Below are 17,685 nucleotides of genomic sequence, written 5' to 3' on the forward strand. Positions count from 1 at the left end.
GCAGGGCTCAAGGCTGCCTTTGCCTTGCCCACGGAGTTGTGCAAGGAGGCAGAATCTGTGACTAGATCTGGCAGCCATCGGGGAGGCATGCCAGAGTCCTCTGGCCTAGATCAGACACAATTATTGGGTGCAATTACCATCTGGGGTGCTTGCTGTAGGGTTGCTGCCTGTACATGTCACTGGGGACCATAGGGGAGATTACTCCCTCTCTCATTCCACGTTTCCATTCAAAGCTATGCTCTTGGTTCCCGGATTTTGTTCTCTTGGGGAGACGATGACTCTACTAAATAAATGCCTTCCTCTTTGGTCTGGCCTTGAGCTTCTCCAGAGAAGGGACACCCTTGCCTCAAGTGGGACTTCAGAGGCTTATGGGTGTGGAGCCTGAAGGCCTTCATTACCCCAATGGGGTCTGCTGTGGCTGGGCCATGGGTCAAGCTGGAAGTCTTACCTCTGTTAGCCTTTTCCTTGGAGCTCAGGGTGATCTGTTTTCTTTTTTCTGGCTGCTCAAACAGGATGAACTGATATCGATGGAAACCAGTCTCTGGAGGTGGGTTAGGAGGCTTGTAGCCTGAGGAAAGAGAAAGGACAATGGAGTGAAAGACTCTCTGTGTGTGCCCAACCCCCTGAGGCCTGACTCCAGGCACAGAAGAAAATTTCTGGGGGCCAGCCCCTGAGGTGGATGGGCTCTCTTCTTATAGCCAATAGATTCCCAGGGCCAATATCATTCATTATCATCAGTATCATCAAGGGATCCCCCGGGGTCATCCAGTTCATGCCCTTCCTCACTTTACAGAAGAGGAAACTGAGGTCTGGATAGGTTACCGTGTGACTTGCCTAAGGTTTCACAATAGGAGACAGGGCTGGGATTCAAACTCAGATCCTCTGACTCCCAAGACTGAGGTCTTCACACTGTAACAAATATTTGTTTACTCACCAAACAATTACTAAACCCCCGTGTACAGAGAGCCCTGTGCTAGAGACTGGGGGAGATTCAAAGTTTAGGTAATAAGAAAACACAGTCTGTGCCCTCATGTACCTTACAGTTGAGCAATACTAACCATGCTAGCTGATATTTATATATTTGCGTTAAAGTTGGCCACGCCCCATCACATACATGATCTCGTTAGATACTCACAACAGCACTGTGAGTGCTTTAGCTCGGCACTATCTCCATTTTACAGAGGGAAAACTGAGGCACATAGAGGTTAAGTGTCTTGCAAAGGGCTGCACAGCTAATAAGTCCCTCTTTGAGGAAAGATTTAGGATTTAAACCGAAGTCCTCCTGACTTGTGGTACTACATGATATGGGGATTGTGGGGGAGAGAGGCTGGGACATGCTGATAAATCATGAAGGTCCAGGGTCAGCAAAGGCTTCATCAGAGAGGTAGCATTGGAGCATGTCACAGAGGGGTTTTTTAGGGAGTGGTAGGATTTAAATGGGAGTGTGCGGGGCACATTCCAGGCACAGAGAACATCCTGAATTCCAGCATCAGTACCCGAAAGCTCCTTGTTATCTTTGATGATCTGGTGAAGGTGGGAGGGCCAGGATCGGGGTAAGGATCAGGCCCTAAGGGAGAGGGATGGGAGGTCCCTGTTTTGTTGCTCTGCCCTATGACAGTCTTTCAGCTCAGGAAGAAGGCTCATTTTTCTACTTTTTTTTTTTATATGTTTAGCAGCATCCCCCCCCCCCTTTCTTTTTGCAGCAATTTCCTCATGAACTAAGTTCCCAGGGGAGCCAGTTTCTTGGATGGGCCTAAGGATCTGGAAGTGGTTATGGGGGTGGGCTGGATTCAATTCAAAGGCTTGCTCATGGAAGCTCTCCCAGTGGGAGTGGTGGCCTGGGCTGTGGCAGGGGAGCCTACCAAGGACCTTTCGGAGGAGAGAGAGCAAATTCTGGGCCATTTCCCTTCTTCCTTCTCAGGAGTCAGGTTTGGTAGAGGAGAAGGGTCTCTCCCCACCCCTCCAGACTGTGTGAACTTCAGTCTCAGATGAGTTTAGCAGACCTCATCATAGCCTCCTTCCCCCTCCTCTTTCTTCTGCAGGAGAGAGTTAGGCTTCAGCCAAGAGCCCTCCCTGGACCCCTCTTCCAGACGGGGAAACTGAGGCCTAGAGTAGGCACTGACGGTTCTTTGGTACCATTTTTTATTTTAGCCAGAAAATTCTGGAAAATAATTTGGAGGAGGAAAATGGGAGAGAAGAAGGGATTAATGATGCAAGGAGTCTGAGGCAAAGGCCTGGTCTTCATAACCACTTTTGCCTCACCTCCCCCACTAAGCTAGTTCACAAGTCAAAGAGAAGCTTCTTGTCTTGGAAGGAGGCTTGGAAGTTGTCCTTTGGGAGGCTCAGAGGGCCTGCAACTAAGAGGAGGAGCAGCCCTGTCTATTGACATCCTTCCTCAGGATTTCTGAGTGTGTGTGTGTGTGCGCGCGTGCGAATAGTATGCTAGACTTGGAGTCAGGAAGACCTGGGTTCAGATCCTGACAACTTACTATCTGCGTGACTCTGAGAAAGTTCCTTATTCTTTTTTCTTAAATTAAAAATTTTTTTTTATTATTACTTTCAGTTCCAAATTCTCTCCCTCCTGCCATCCCTTCCTCTACCCATTGAGAAGGCTAGAAATTCATACCTTATACTCTTCACTTTCCTGATCTGTAAAACGGAGACAATAACAGCATCTGCCCTCCAGTGTTGTAAGGATCAAATGAGGTATTGGCTATAAAGGCCTTTGTAATTAAAGCGCTTACATAAATGATAGCTATTATTATTCTTAATGTTGTCATTTCAGTCTCATCTTCGTTAAATGGAATTCAGATAATAACAGCTAGCATTTACATAGCACTCAAAGGTTTGCAAACTGCTTTACATATGTGACCTTCATTTGATTTTCGAAGCAACCCTCTGAAGTAGGTGTTATTATCCCTATTTTATAAATGGGGAAACTGAGGCTCAGAGAGGTGACTTACCCAGGGTCACACAACTAGTAAGTGTCTGAATCAGGATTTGAACTCAGGAGTTCCTGATTCCAGGTCCGGTGCTCTATCCACTTTGCCATTAAGCTGCCTTTATAATGGTACATACTAGTCTATATATTGGCATATATAGTATGGATGGAAAGGATTCTGCTTTTTTTTTATGCTTAGGGTTACTATTAACATTATTATTATAATAGTGAAGTGGGTCTGTGTCTAAGTTGATAGACACCTGTGTGTGTGTGTGTGCGTACGCGTGTGCACACGTGTGCACACTCATACTCATAAATCAATGTCTAGGTATGCAGACATGGTGAATTTAAGCATGTGTCATTAGGAATGGCTGTGTGTCATGGGAAATGACATTGGGAACTTGGAAACAAGAAACAAGGGCTTCTGTCCTCCAGGACTTCCCCCACCTGCAATCTGAGCCTCCCATCCCAGTACTCTTCAGCAGAATTCCCCTTCTCGTGGTGAGTTGGGGAGCCTTTGCCTGCTTTGTTCACTTCATGACCCCATGCATTCTGGGTACGTTCTAGTTTACTTCCCTGGAGAGATGAGGTTGGGAAATCTGGGCCGACCTGGGAGTGCTGTCAGTGCCAAGGGCACATTCAGACTGAGGGGATGTGAAGGCATTAGAGAGAGGGGAGAGGAAAGCAGATTTTAGGGGCACTGGGTGGAAATAGCTAAGGAGCAAGGTCAAAGGCTGAGGGAGATGACAGTGGGATGCAGGTGCCCAACTGTATATGTCTTCAGTTTCCTATTAGATTGTAAGCTTCTTGAGGGCAAGGATAATTTTGCAATGATAATAATAGTGTACATCTCTATAGTCCTTAACAATTCTGAAAGCCCTGTGAGGTCAGCAGTACAACTATCAATATTCTCATTTTACATATGAGGAAACTGAGACGATGCCTACAGTCAAATAGCATTTTTCAAGTAGGATCCCGCACATAGCAGAGGCTCAGTAAATATTGATAAAATGAATGAATGTCGGCCTTACCCTCAGATTCATCAGACCTCCCTTCTGGGGGCTCTCTGAGCCACCCTTCAGCACCCCAAAGTAGCTGGGTCATCTGGAAGCCAGCTAGTCCTAGCTCCTCATCTTATAAATGAAGAAACAAGAATGTGAGCTCTGTTTGAGAAAGGATTGTTTCATTTTCTGTACTCAAATCCCCAGTGCCCACTCCAGTGCCTTGCATGTAGTAGGTGCTCAATGGATGCTTATTGTTTGATGGATTGAAACTGAAGATGGAGAGTCTGGAGTGGTTTACTTACCAGTCAGCTCATAGCCACGTATGTTCCCAGTCTTGAGGCTAGTACCCTAAAACAACAGAAAGACATGTGGGTTACATGGGCTGGGTGTGGAAAGTAGCAGGAAACCCCAGGCTGGCCCCCTTTTCCTTTGAAAGTCTGTCATTGGTCAGGAGGTGGGGGTGAGGCAGATGGTATGGAAAGCTGTATTGACTGGCAGGGCCCAAATTAGGCCCTTGGATGGATGCCCAAGGGAGGACGTGGAATCTAGCCATCTGCCTGATCCCTGGAGGACCTCATGGAATCCAAGGATTCATTTCCTGTCTCAGTTTCTCCAAACCTATGGGACTGCAGAGAGCTGGAAGTGTATTCTAGTAGAAAAGGCATTGGATTCAGATCCGTGGTTGTTCAGTTATTTCAGTCCTGTCTGACTGTTTGTGACCCCACTCAGGGTTTTCTTGGCAAAGATCCTGGAGTAGTTTGCTATTTCCTTCTCCAGCTCATTTTATGAGCCTCAGGTGAGAATCTGAGGCAAACAGGGTAAAATTTGCCTAGGATCACATTACATCTGCGCTGGATTTGAACTCAGGTCCTCCTGAGTCCAGGTCTGGCACTCTCTCTACCATACCACCCAGCTGCTCCTTTAAGTGACTTGCCCACACCTGGGTTCAAATACCTGTTTCATTATTACCTCTATAATCTCAGGCAAGTCACCTCAACCTTTTTGTGTCTCAGATTCCTGTCCGTAAGCTGACCTCCTCCAGTCCTAGAGTTCTAAAATGGGCATGAGTGGCTCAGTTTTTAGGCTCTAAGTGGAATGAAAGTTTTAGGTTCTGATGGAATGAAGTGGTCCTGCAGAAGGGCAGGAAAACGTTCTTTAGTCATCTCCTCTGAGAGCGTTCAGAGGGCTTGGCTGGTCGCTGTCTAATCTACAGACAGTGAAAGGGAAAAAGGAGGGTGGGATGGGCCAGAGGAGCCTGATGCAATGAGGGCTTCTTTTGCGGTGCTGATTCAGCTAATGACCCCCAGGCGGCCCTGTGCCCTCCTCTGGGCTTGCTAAAGTCAAGTTCTCCCCTTCCTCCCCTCCCGCCTCCCCAGTCTGTGGGATAATGAAGAGATGGGCGTGCGGTGTTAATTACTGTTAGTTTAGGGCTGGGAGATGCTCAGATGAAAGGACCGGAGCTAGGGCCCTAGGCTCACCGGTGCCAATACCCAGGGTGATGCTAGGGGATCCCTGTGGCCCCCAACTGTAGGTTTTCATAACGTTAATCGTGATGATGAAGGACATATCCTAACTGGTTCACTCAGCACCTAACTGTGCCCTGGCCACCAACCCCATTCAGCTGTCCTTTTCCTTGGGTGAGGGAGTCAGGACAGAGGGGAGGCCATGAGGGGGGTGGGAATTTCACCCCCACCTCTTGGGGAAAATCCACACAAGGTCTAGCTCCCATGCTTGTGATTTTAAATCTGAAGCCCGGCTAAGATCCTCGATATCCCAGCTGAGAGCTGACATTTATAAAATCCTGAAAGTTTACAACATACTTCACGGGTGTTATTTCGATTGATCCTCATTAACAAACCCAGTGAGGCTGATTCTGCTGTTGGGCTGTTATCCCCATTTTACAGAAGAAGAAACCGAGGCTCAGGGAGGTTAGGTGAATTGTTGATGGTTACATAACTAGAGGATGTCAGAGATGAGATCACAACTCAGGTCTCTCCCGAGTCTATGCCTGCAGAACTTTCCATCACCCTATTATGCCCTTCAGGATCAATTTCATGCCTGTCCTAAAGGCCATGCTCCCATTTCCCAGTGCCCTTCATTTTTTACCACCAAGCCTTGAATTTTTCCCGAGTTGGTCCTCTGACATCTTCAGGACTTGGGTGCTGGTGGGGGCAAGTGGGTGAGGCTGAGGGTGAGGGTCTACAAGGAGAAGCCTGCCTTCTTTTGCTTCTTTCTCCACTCTCGTCGCTTTATGCATTGATCAACTGTGTCTTCCCTCAGCCTCCTTGCTCCTTTCCCATTGAGGAACAGCCCCTACCAACTTATATTTCCACACCAGGGACTCAACACAGCTGTTTGGGAGGAGGCCAATGGGCTGTGCCCACCCAGCTCATTTTCATAGACTGTGACCAGCAGTTTGACTGATGCTGCTCACCTCCACCCTGCAGGTCGAATCCCCCAACTCTACCACTGCCTCGAGTCTCACCTCAACAAGGCCTTACTTCTTCTTAAGCACTGTGTCTGGTACTCACTCTAACCCCAAACACCCTTCCTCAGCAGGGATCTCTCTACCTGTGTTGTTTTTCATTTTTTGCTTATTCTGTACCTATCACAGTGCCTTGCATAGGGTAGAAATAGAATGTTTGTTGAATAACATTGAATTCATTATCCTCCCTCTCTTCATTAGCCATGCTGGAGATGTGAACCTAGGTCCTTAGACCCCAAATCCAGGATTCTTCAGCTCTCCACTCTCCCCCAGCTCAGCTCTTCTTAGCCCAGTTGAGTTAATGGTTTGTTTAAACAAAACAATAGCAACCCCAAATTGCTGTTTCATTTTCCTCTCCTAAAAACTCCCAGCCCCACCCAGAGATATGACCTTAGCTCTGCTCATTAGGGGAGAATGGGGGTGGGGAGGTCTGGGGTGGAAAGTTTGATTTTCTCCCATTGACTTGGGAGGGAACTTATTCTCCCTCTTGGGAAGTTTTCTCTCACCAAATGGAGCTTCCTAGGCAGAGAACTGACCTCTTCCATTCTCTTTGCTGAGTAAGAACATATGGCCTTTTGCCCTGGACCATGGGCCTAAGCTGGCTGAGTCAGCTTCTCAGGAGCTTGTAAGCAGAGAGCCTCAAAAGGGCTAAAAATACTCTGGAGGAAGGGGAGTAGTTGGGGGTCCTGGGTCAGAATCATAGCTGGGTCATCTCAGTTTCTTCCTCTGCACTGTGAGGGGCTTGGACACACATCCTTTGAAGCTCCGGGATGCTGTGACCTTCTGATCTCTGGAGCAGCCTTTCCTCTGTGAGTTAAGAAGGGTCATCTTCCTCCTCAATGCCCTGATGCATTGCCTCAAACTCTCACTATTTGGGTCCTGGCATGGTGGAGTCCCCATGAAATGCATCGGTGCCATGAGGGAGGGATCTCAAGGTGTAAGGAGGGTGTTAGCTCTTATATTAAAACAATAACACTGTTGTGTCCACCGGACCAGATTAGCCAGCTATGGCTCAGTCAAGCCTCTGCTAATGTTCTATTACTAGAGATCATTAACATGCCCCCAGTTTCATAGTTGAGGAAACAGGATAGCAGGAAAGAGACTTGCTCAAGATTCTATATCTGGGGGCAGTGTTGAAGCTGGAATCCAGGTGCCCTCATGTCCATTCCCATGCTTTTTCCATTATATTGACTGAATGCCATCTAGAAGGGAAGGAGGGAAATGATTACAGAGGGGAGAAGTACAGGAACTAGCACAGCTTTGGGAGCCAAAACATCTGGGTTCAAATCTGGGCTCTGCTACTTAATACCTGTGTGACCTTGGTCAAACTCCTTTGACTTTCTTTTGACTTTTTTTTTGGCAGTCTCAGTTTCCTCATCTGTAAAAATTGGAGGGTTATATTGGATGATCTCCAAGGTCCTTTATCAATCCTATAAACTGATGTGCTCTTTGTAGCTTCAAGGCATGAAGTATGGACAGACGAGATAGACCTCCTTAGGGATATAAGAGTTGGAGGCCCTGGGTGGTATGGGAACACTGGTGCCTCTAGTTGGGGGTGGGAGAAATCACGAGAAGGGGAGAAAGGAGAGTGGAAACTGGAATGAATTTAGAATCAGAAGACCTGGGTATTATTCCTGCTTCTGCTACATGGGAAACTTTGGACAAGTCATTTTCTTTCTGTGACCTTTTCTCATCTGTAAAATTCAGGGAGCGGGAAAGTGATTATACTAGATGACCTTTGAGGTCCCTTCCAGCCCTCAAATCTGCAACATTATAATCTTTGAGGTTTTGTTTGTCTGCTTGTTTTTTGGTGTTTTGGAGGCTTAGTCTTTGTTTTTTAATCTCATTTTTCTTGATTTTTTTGTTTTTTGTATCACCTTTTCTGAACATATCCCACCACCCAATTTAGCTATTCCTTGTAATATTCAATTAAAAAAGATTTTAAAAAATCAGTTCATCAATCAACTTATCAACTGAGTTGGCAATATATGTACCATACTATAACCTCTGTCACTCACCTCTGTAAACAAAAAAAAAAAGAAAGAAAGAAAGAAAAGAAAAAAGGATAGAGGCATATTTTCTCAGTTTTTCCTCATGGCCAGGCACTAATTTTTTTTTTTTGAGGGACAACATGTAGTAGTGGATGGGCTGCTGGACTTGAAGTCAGAAGAACCTTTAAAATCTCACTTCAGATACTTATTAGGTGTGTGACCCTGAGTCAGGAGGACCTGAGTTCAAATTCGACCTCAGACACATAACACTTACTGTGTGACCCTGGCTAAGTCACTTAGCCAATTTGTGCCTCACTGTCTTCATTTATAAAAGGAGGAGTTTGGAATGGATGGCTTCTTAGGATCTCTTCTGGCTCCAAGTCTATGACCCCATGACCTCTAGTCTTACGAGTACTGTCGGTCTTCAATAAAGAGAACACAAAATCACCTTTCTAATTTTTGCAAGGGCCCACTCTGCATATGGTATCCAGAGAGAATTTCCCTATAAGGGCTGGCACCAACCCCACTGCATCCAGACTTCTCACCAACATCTCTAAGTTTCACCATCAAGACCATCTTGGCAGTATAGAAAAAGTAGTGGGGGGGGGGGAGGGAACCAAAAAAAAGGAAAAAAAAAGAAAAAGTAGTGGGTCTGTCTAGAGTCAAAAATGGGTTCAAATCTTGCCTCATTGTGGCACAGAGGAAGAAGCACTGGCCTTGGCATCAGAGCACCCCAAATTCTAATCCTAGTTCTGCTACTTATTAGCTGTATGACTCTGGTCAAGTCACCTAGCCACTCTGGGCCTCAGATTCGTCCTCTGTAAAATGAGGGAGTATATGGACTATGTGGTCTCTGAGGCCTCTTTTGGCTCTAAATCTGTGCTCCTACGAATCCTGAATGTATTACAAAGCTTTTATTGTGTGAAGAGCATGAAAAACAACAAGGTTTCTGCTCTCAGAGATCCTGCATTCTAATTTCTCAACCTTCTAGCTGGATTTCCTAGGTCCTGTTCAACCCGGGGCTCTCAACGTGAGAACCAAAAAACCTTACATAGTAAGAGGATAGGCATTCCTTTTGGGCATCAGTAACTGAATTATTCACTAGGCAGCTTCAGTGAGGGGTTACCTTCCCTGTCAGCATTCTCTCTCTCTCTCTCTCTCTCTCTCTCTCTCTCTTTTTTTTTTGCTAGGCAATGGGGTTAAGTGACTTGCCCAGGGTCACACAGCTAGTAAGTGTTATGTGTCTGAGGTCGAATTTGAACTCAGGTCCTCCTGACTCTAGGGCCGGTGCTCTATACACTGTGCCACCTAGCTGCCCCTGCATTCTCTTTTGAAAATGGAGAGACCAATGTCACCCCAATAGAGACCATGAGGCAGGCTCTGAGGGCAGGAGCTGGGCCTTATACATCTTTAAAACCCCATTGATGCTACCTATGTGTGATGGGCATGTGGTAGGTAGGTGCTCACCGAGCCCCTAAGGATCCTCAAGCCTTATGCATATATATGTTAAACTAACATTCCCCTAGAGTTGTGTTCCTGGGGCCGTGCTTGTCGGTAGTCATAGTCAGGAATAAACAACCCTCCAAACAGAGCTCCATGATAAACTTGGGGAAATTTTTTGACTCTAGAAGGTTAATTTTCTCTTCTCTCCTCACTCTAAGTCCGACTATTCCCCTATCAAGTGTGGTTGGAAATGGCCGATGAGCTCCAAAGTTTTCCAAGGCCAAGAGAAACAACGCAGCAATATATTTGGACCAGGTTAGCCATGCCATCCTGGAATTCTGATATATTTTTCAAGAAGAAAGAGAAAGAGAAAAGAGAAAAAAAAGAGAGAAGGAGAGGGAGAAAGAGAGAAGGAAAGCCAGGATGTACTACATCTTACATGTCTTTGGCATTTTAAACTTTCATATCTGTCCACAAACCCTATCTTCCCCCCAATCTTCCCCAGCCCAAGGGCACTCACATTCATGGTTATAAAATCATGGAAAGAACTCTGGATTTAAAGTCAAAAGACAAGCTCTAGTTCCAACATCTGCCATCTGTAAGCTTAGACAAATTACTTCATCCTTTGCAATCTGAGTTTCCTCATCTGTAAAAGGGGAATATTAATACTTGTATCTCCTGGGTACACCACAACTCACTGGGTTGTGGGAAAGACAAAATCAAGTCAATGAACAACAAACATTTATTAAATACCTAGCAAGCACCTGGCTTTGCACTGGAAATGCAAAGATGCAAAATAATAATTTTTGCTTACAATGAGTTCTACAATCTAGTACAGGGGATGGGGTGTGTACATAGATAACAAAAACCCAAGGTAGACCTACAAAACTCAGAAGCAGAAGATTTGGAGGACAGGGCCTTGGAGCAGCCAAAGGCTGTAGACAGTACCTTTAGAGCAGCCCTAGCCTGTGGCTTCCTCTAGGGTATGCTTTGAGGAGCTGGGGTGGGGGGAAAGTCTGTCTAACATCACCTGAAATTCTGTTATCAATTAATTTCTTTTGGACTTTTGGACCAATTCACAACTCATTGACTGGAAAGGCTTGGAAATATGTCATAGTATAGGAAACTGCTAATAGGGGTAGGGCAGAAGGAGGGCAGGAAGAAACAATAGGGTGCCAAAGACGAGCTTCCCAATTCACAGTTTTGTCCTGGGTTAGCTGATGTTGTTTCTGGTACCCATCAAGGCTCCCACACTGTCGAGGTTTGGCTTCCCAGAGCCAAACAAAATCATTAAGCATTTATTAAATATTTAAGATGTGCAAGGCCCTTTGAACTACATTCATGATGATGATGGTGATGGTGATGGTGATGGTGTTGATAATTAGTAGTAGAATCATGGCATAATAGAAAGCGTATTGGATTAAGGGTCAAGAAACTTGGGTTCTAATACCAGCTCTGCAGCTCATTAGCTGTGTGACACTGGGTAAGTCACTTAGCCTTTAGGGGAGAGTATACCTGCTTAAGTCACAGCACTGCTGGGAAGATCAAGTGAGATAATGGAGGGGTGAAATAGCCCTATAGACTGTAGAATACCACACAGATAATACACTTTTATTAGAGAGACAGTGGGGTCAGAAGACATGAATCCTGTTTACTAGCTCTTAGGATGTTAGAGTTGGAAAGTACCTTAGATATCATTTATTTTAATTTCTTCATTTTACAGATGAGGAAACTGAGACTTAGAGAGAAGGGAATGTATGGGAAATAAATCTACTTGATCCTACCTCCATAACATTTTTCACATCTGTTGTCTCTCCTCCTATATGACTACCTTCCTCCAGTTTAGGCTCTCATCACAACTTGCCTGGACTATTCTAATGGTTTTCTAATTGATCCTGCTAATTCTAGTTTCTCCTTGCTCCAATCCATCTATAATCTGGGTCTGGCAAATGCACAGACCTTATCAGTTTACTCAATTGATACAACATATCCATGTGGAGGGTGCTAGGCAGATGGCTTCCAGGAGAATCATGATGGTGTGTAAGGGAAGTCGGTTGGAGGTAGACTGTGGAGCATGTGTGGACATTCTATAACTGGTTCTAGGCGGCTAACTATATGGATTAGAGGAGCCTTTTTCAATTGACTTCATAGCCAATTGAAAGACACTATAATTGTCTTCAAAAAGGTCTGAATCAACTTTGCTTCATGTGGGCCTGGGGGAATTGGGTGATTCTTTCTCTTTTCTGGTGTCCATTGAGAGATGATGTGGTAAGGGGAAAGGTGCTGGCCTTTCCCCTCTGGGACATATGGCCCTTAAGAAATGGGGCATGTTTGGTCTTTTAATTTGTTCATTTTCCATTCTATGTGAAAGGAGCTTCAAAAGGTTCAGAGAGTGAGCCACAGGAATCTGGAAGTTGGAAACTAGGCTGGATTTTGCAACCCAGCTTAGCATCGATGCCCCCAAGGAGCAAGAATCAATTTTTGTGCCATTAGGATCATGTACCACATTCAGGAGTGACTTTGGGACCCTATCCCAGCACAAGGACTCACCCTATAGACGTGCTGAATCTGGACAGGAGCTTGGTGAAACAAATGCTATGTAGGAACTGAGCTAAGTGTGGAGCCTACTCCCCCAGCAACTGAAGGGATATAGGGGAAAGTATGTCCTAGAAGTATTGGAAGATATATTTGTCCATTTATTCTTGCTATTTTGAAGTCAATATCCCTCTGTAAAAGCTGCCCACCTGAAATGGCTAAATAGAACTAGGGTGCTAGTCATTGTCTTCTAAGAAATGGGGGAAACACTCCGTGGGGGCTCAAGCTGATAAAATTAGAAAAAGAGGCACTTCAATCCTTCACGGTACCCTAAAATCCTGAGGAGAGATGAAACCGGCCTACCTCTGGAAGAGGGATCAAGAGCACAGGTGATACACATCCTTTACATAGCTGCCAAATTAATCCTCTTAAGGGAACCATTGGACCATATCATTCTCTTGCCCCTAAACTGTCATTCGTTTCCTATTGCTTCCAGGATAAAAGCCTGCCCTTGGATACCCTCCGCCATTTCGCTCTGACCTACCTTTCCGTTCTTATTTTACATTGCTTCCTTTCCGAAGGTCTATGTTCCAGTCAAATTGCACTATAAGTCTCCCTCAGAACTTCACATGCCCTCTTCCCCCTTTGTGCATTTGCATAAACCAGATCTGTGCGCAATGGCGTTCCTCCTCTCTGAATCCTTAACTTCCTTCAGGGCTCAGCTCAGGAGCCATCTCTTCTGCAGAGCCTACCTTGACCCCTGTTCTTGACACGAGTCCTCCTAGGCTTCTGGCCAGGACTGGTCATGGATGTCATTATACTGTTGGAGACAGCTGATGGATGGATGGGCACTATTCTCCTTATCGCGTTTTGTGTTTCCTTGGGGGAATGGCTGGAGAGCTCATTTGTCCTTGACCTCTGGGGCAGGAGGGCAGAAGTGCTGGGGGTGCCCCAGGGCCCCTCTCATTAGTCCCCTCTCCTAGAGTCAGTGATTGGCCCGAGAAGGCCACAGAACAAGGGGCCTGGCTCAGCTTCGGGCCCCAGCAGCGATGGAAGACAGTTTCCTCATTCCACTTCAATTACCCACAGCCAACTACCCGCCCACCTTGTCGTTTGCTTCGGCCTCAAGTGCCCGATGCTTGCTGACCTCTCTGGAGCAGGGGGTCAGCAGCACATTTCCGCCAGCGCAGAACAGATGATTTAATCTTTTCACCCACCTCTTCCCATTGGGTCGGGAAAAATCAATCACTTTCCCTTTCCTGGCTACAAAACTCAGGCCTTCAGAGTTGAAAGGTGTCCCTTTTGATGGGGGATGGGGGTGGATAGGGGTGGAGATGAATAGTTCTTGCAACTCAGAAAGTGAGGGAAAGAAAAGGAAAGAGAGATACACACACAGAAACAGAGTAAAACAGGGGTGGGGTGGGGGGTGGATAAAATCTATGAGACTGTCTGAATCTAGTTCTAAATCTTATGATTTCTATGAAATTACATAGAGAGATGGAGAGAGAAGCCCAGAGACAGAGATACACCGAGAATCAGAGAGACAAAGAAACAGAGGCCCAGACACAGAGACTGAGACAAAGAGAAAGGCGGAGACAAAGAATGAGAGATAAAACAGAGATGGTGAGTGTATGAGAAACAGAGAGAACCAGTAAGAGATAGTGAGACATAGACCATGATGGAAAGACTGGTACAGAGAGATGTACTCAGACACACACAGACACACAGATACGCACACACAGCTAAAGACAGAGAAAGACAGGACCAGCAAGAGTAGGAGGCAGTGGTACAAAAAGACAATATGGTAACCTAAGTTACCTAGAGTAACCAGAGTAGAGTAACTGAGAGTTCCCTAATCCTGGCTTTTGAGCATTGGCCCCCAAACATGAGACACATCTTCCAATTTGGCACAGATGCTAGTGTCTGGGGATCCAGAAATTGTGGCTGCCATGGGACTTCTCCTATTCACGTTGTTTTGTTTTTGTAGGCTACCGCCAATGACCTGACGAAAACGTTGGACAGGTTCTTCGGGGGCAATCTCCAGCAAAAGTCTGGGCCATCTGACTAGGGAGAAATAGCTCCAAGGAAAAGGCTGTAAATGAAAGCACTTTCCATATGTTACCACATTTGATGCTCAAAACAGCCCAGGGAGGTAGGCAGTACAAGTATATTTTACAGAAAAGGAAACTGAGGTTTAAGAGGTTAAAAATCCTTTTCTTTTTTTTTGCTTGATTATATTTATTTTTAGGGAGGGTTTTTATTTGATGAGGGGAGGTGAGGAGCTATAAGGAAGAGGGAGAGAACAGCAATAATGATACAAAAAAGGAGAAAAAAGGACATTAATTAAATATTAAAAATATGCAGGCAAGAAAAGGATTTCGGAAGGGGACAGAAACAGGGTAAATTTCACTCTACCGCCTTAAAATTTATATATTTTAAAAAGCAAGATGTGAAGAATGTATTTGTGGTTTCATATATTAGTCTTTTCCTGGCTTTCCTTGAACATGAGTATACATATCATGTTTGTTGATGATTGTCTAGTTCATAACACACACAAAAATTAAGGACACCAAATTCCTCACAAAAGTCAGAAGGAGATGAGGGAAAAGAGATGGGAGCTAAATGACTGAGCACCCATATTGCTGATAACTCACTGAACACAACTGGAGAGCTACTCTAGGCTACTATACCACTGGAAAGGACAATTCCTACTGTAATATCAATATTATAAAAATGAACAATTTTGAAAAACTTAAGAATTGTGATCAACTAAATTGTTAGTCATGATTTAAGATGAATGATAAAGAAGAATGCTTTCTACTTCATGACAGAATAATGATTTACTAATGTACAGAAACGAATACATTTTTGGAAGTGACAAATGTGGGAATGTTTATCCTGTTTTTACATAATATAGGAGTTCAATCTTTCCTTCTCTTTTTTTCTCTCTTCTTCCTTCCTTTCTTCCTCTCTCTCTTTCTGTCTCTCTCTATATCTCTCTGTCTCTGTGTCTTGTTTTAATCAGCCAAGATCCACCTTCTCACCCTCCTCACATTAAGTGACTTTTCTATGATCTCTCTAGACTCTGGGGTTTACCACGCCTTCCATTATACCATGACACTCAAGGCTGGGAGCCTGGGGTTTCTGTTTCTACAAAGTTGACTTTTCCTCTCCAAGTTTCTCTGTTTTTGTGTTTCTCTACGTGCATTTCGCTCTGTCTCTCTCTTCGTCATCTCCTTCTGTTTGTCTTGGTATCTGTCTTTATGTCGGCCTCTTTCTCTGCTTGTTACCCTTCCCACCTCCCCCACCCTGATCTCTGTCTCCCAGGAGAGTGAGGATAGGAGAAGAGTCTTCAGTTGGAGTCTCTGGGATTGAGCCCTGTTTCTGGGCTCCTAGATGTGAGGTATCTGCCAGCTCTCTTGGATTGAAGTAAATTTCAAAAGGGAGACTTTGAGACAGCCAGGACAGACAAGTCCTCAAAGCTGGGCACCTGTCTTTTCTCTACCAAGTACTAGGCACTAACCCAGTAGACCAGTAGGATGTGAGTTCAGGCCTAGTAAGTGTCCTGCTTCTAGACTGGCACTCTGGACTTTTGAGTTTTGCTTCCTAACTTGGCTCCTGGTGTGGCCTTCTGGGCCCATAAAAAGAGGTGATCAGGGAGGAAGAAAGGATGTGATTATCAGGGATCAAGCAATCAAGAAGTCACCATTTTCCCCTGAGTTAGGAAAATCCTATGCCCAGTCGGAAAGGAGGACAGGCACAATCCTGTGATACTAGCCAGGCCAGTAAGCAGAGTAGCTCAGGACAGGAGCCTGTAGTAGTTTACATCTGGAAAAGTACATAAACTATAGGTTACCTTCCGGGCTCCTGGCCAAATACTTGACCCTTGAGGGTGTTGCTACATGCCCACAGCTCTTTTCCTGGACTTCTAGAGCCGTTAGCTGCTCCAAACCTCCAAGCACCATATTGAAGGCAAGGTTTTTCTTGCTGTCCAAAGGCACAGTCCTCAAGGCCCAGCAGGGTAATCAGAGAAGGCTGACAAAACAGGAGCTTGTTAGATTGGCATCTCACCGATGCCTCTGAGATCACCATGGGGAAGTGGGCCCCTAAGCTGGGGTGACTGCTCCTGAGTCAAAAACCTTCTTAAGGCAAAGCCCCTTCCCCTACCTTTTTTTCCCCACCTTCCTGGGATCACTGGGCTTGAGGAGCCCTTGTCAGGGAGTTGTGAGACCCTACGGCTCAGAGAACTGGCAGAGCAGAGATTCCACACCTGTCTCTCTTTGACTCATGACCCGCTGTAAACAGATTATTCATACTACTATCAGTTCAGCCACCCATTATTTAAGGATTTATGGGGTGGCCATAAGTGTATTGAACTCTAATTAGAGCACATACACTCTGGCCCTGTCCTGTAGGGGCTTACAAACTAGGATAGATCGTTATTTATCATATATTTATCATAAAAATGAGGCATTATTTGAGGGGACTGTGGTATAGTAGAGAAAGCACTGAATTTGGAATCAGGAGAAGATCTGGGTCTGTATTCTGATTCTGACTGTGTGATCCTGGGCAAGTCACTGATCCTCAGTTTTCTCACATGCAAAGTGGGGGTATTTGTACCTCACGGGGTTTTTGGGAGGAAAATGCCTTGTCAACATTAATATGCTAGAGGAAATGTGAGTTACTTTATTTTAATTATGCAAGCTGGACATAATAGGTATTAGAATAGTTAAACGTGGGCTCCTGGTTGAAGGAAGGACCACACTTTCATGTTTCTTGTCAAGTCCCTTGGCAGGGCTTAGCTTCTTGAAAAGCAGACCCATAGTATCGTTGACTTCGCTTTTGAAATAGATCACCCTGCTGGAGAATAGATGTGTAGGTCAGTACAGCACAGACCGACTGACTCCAAACAGATATATCTGTCTCCCTGTCAGTGTGATTTGCTGATTATTGTGTTTGACACTTTAGGATGATAGAAAAGAAGTATGTGATACTAGCCCCCCCTCACGGAGCTTACAGTCAGTTTTACGAGCTGGGGCTAGTGCATGAGACAGTAAGTCAACACTAGATAGATAAATGCTAGTAGATCTTAAGGTCTTTCCTTAATTAAGTGGGTCTTTTCACCTTACTCAGTACCCATTTATTCCTCTCTCTCTCTCTCTCTCTCTCTCTCTCTCTCTCTCTTCTTCCTCATTATCTCCCCTGCCCTACTTCTGATTCTGTTCCTCAACTTACACAAACACACACACACACACACACACACACACACACACACACACACACACA

At 45.2% G+C, this 17,685-nt stretch overlaps 1 protein-coding gene across 1 annotated transcript in view; it reads right to left on the reverse strand.

The window, feature by feature from the left end:
- The window catches only part of PEBP4 (phosphatidylethanolamine binding protein 4), a 267,163-nt gene that overhangs the window by 16,360 nt on the left and 233,118 nt on the right, over window positions 1-17,685 (reverse strand). Inside the window, exons 5-6 of the mRNA XM_027853833.1 lie at window positions 4,248-4,293; window positions 449-568 (exon numbers count right to left, since the gene is read on the reverse strand). Of these exons, the coding sequence (XP_027709634.1) occupies window positions 449-568; window positions 4,248-4,293 (166 nt within the window). The remainder of the gene's footprint in view (window positions 1-448; window positions 569-4,247; window positions 4,294-17,685) is intronic.

Source organism: Vombatus ursinus, unplaced genomic scaffold (genome assembly GCF_900497805.2).
Source record: "Vombatus ursinus unplaced genomic scaffold, bare-nosed wombat genome assembly UNPS02010219.1, whole genome shotgun sequence".
Classification (NCBI taxonomy): domain Eukaryota; kingdom Metazoa; phylum Chordata; class Mammalia; order Diprotodontia; family Vombatidae; genus Vombatus; species Vombatus ursinus.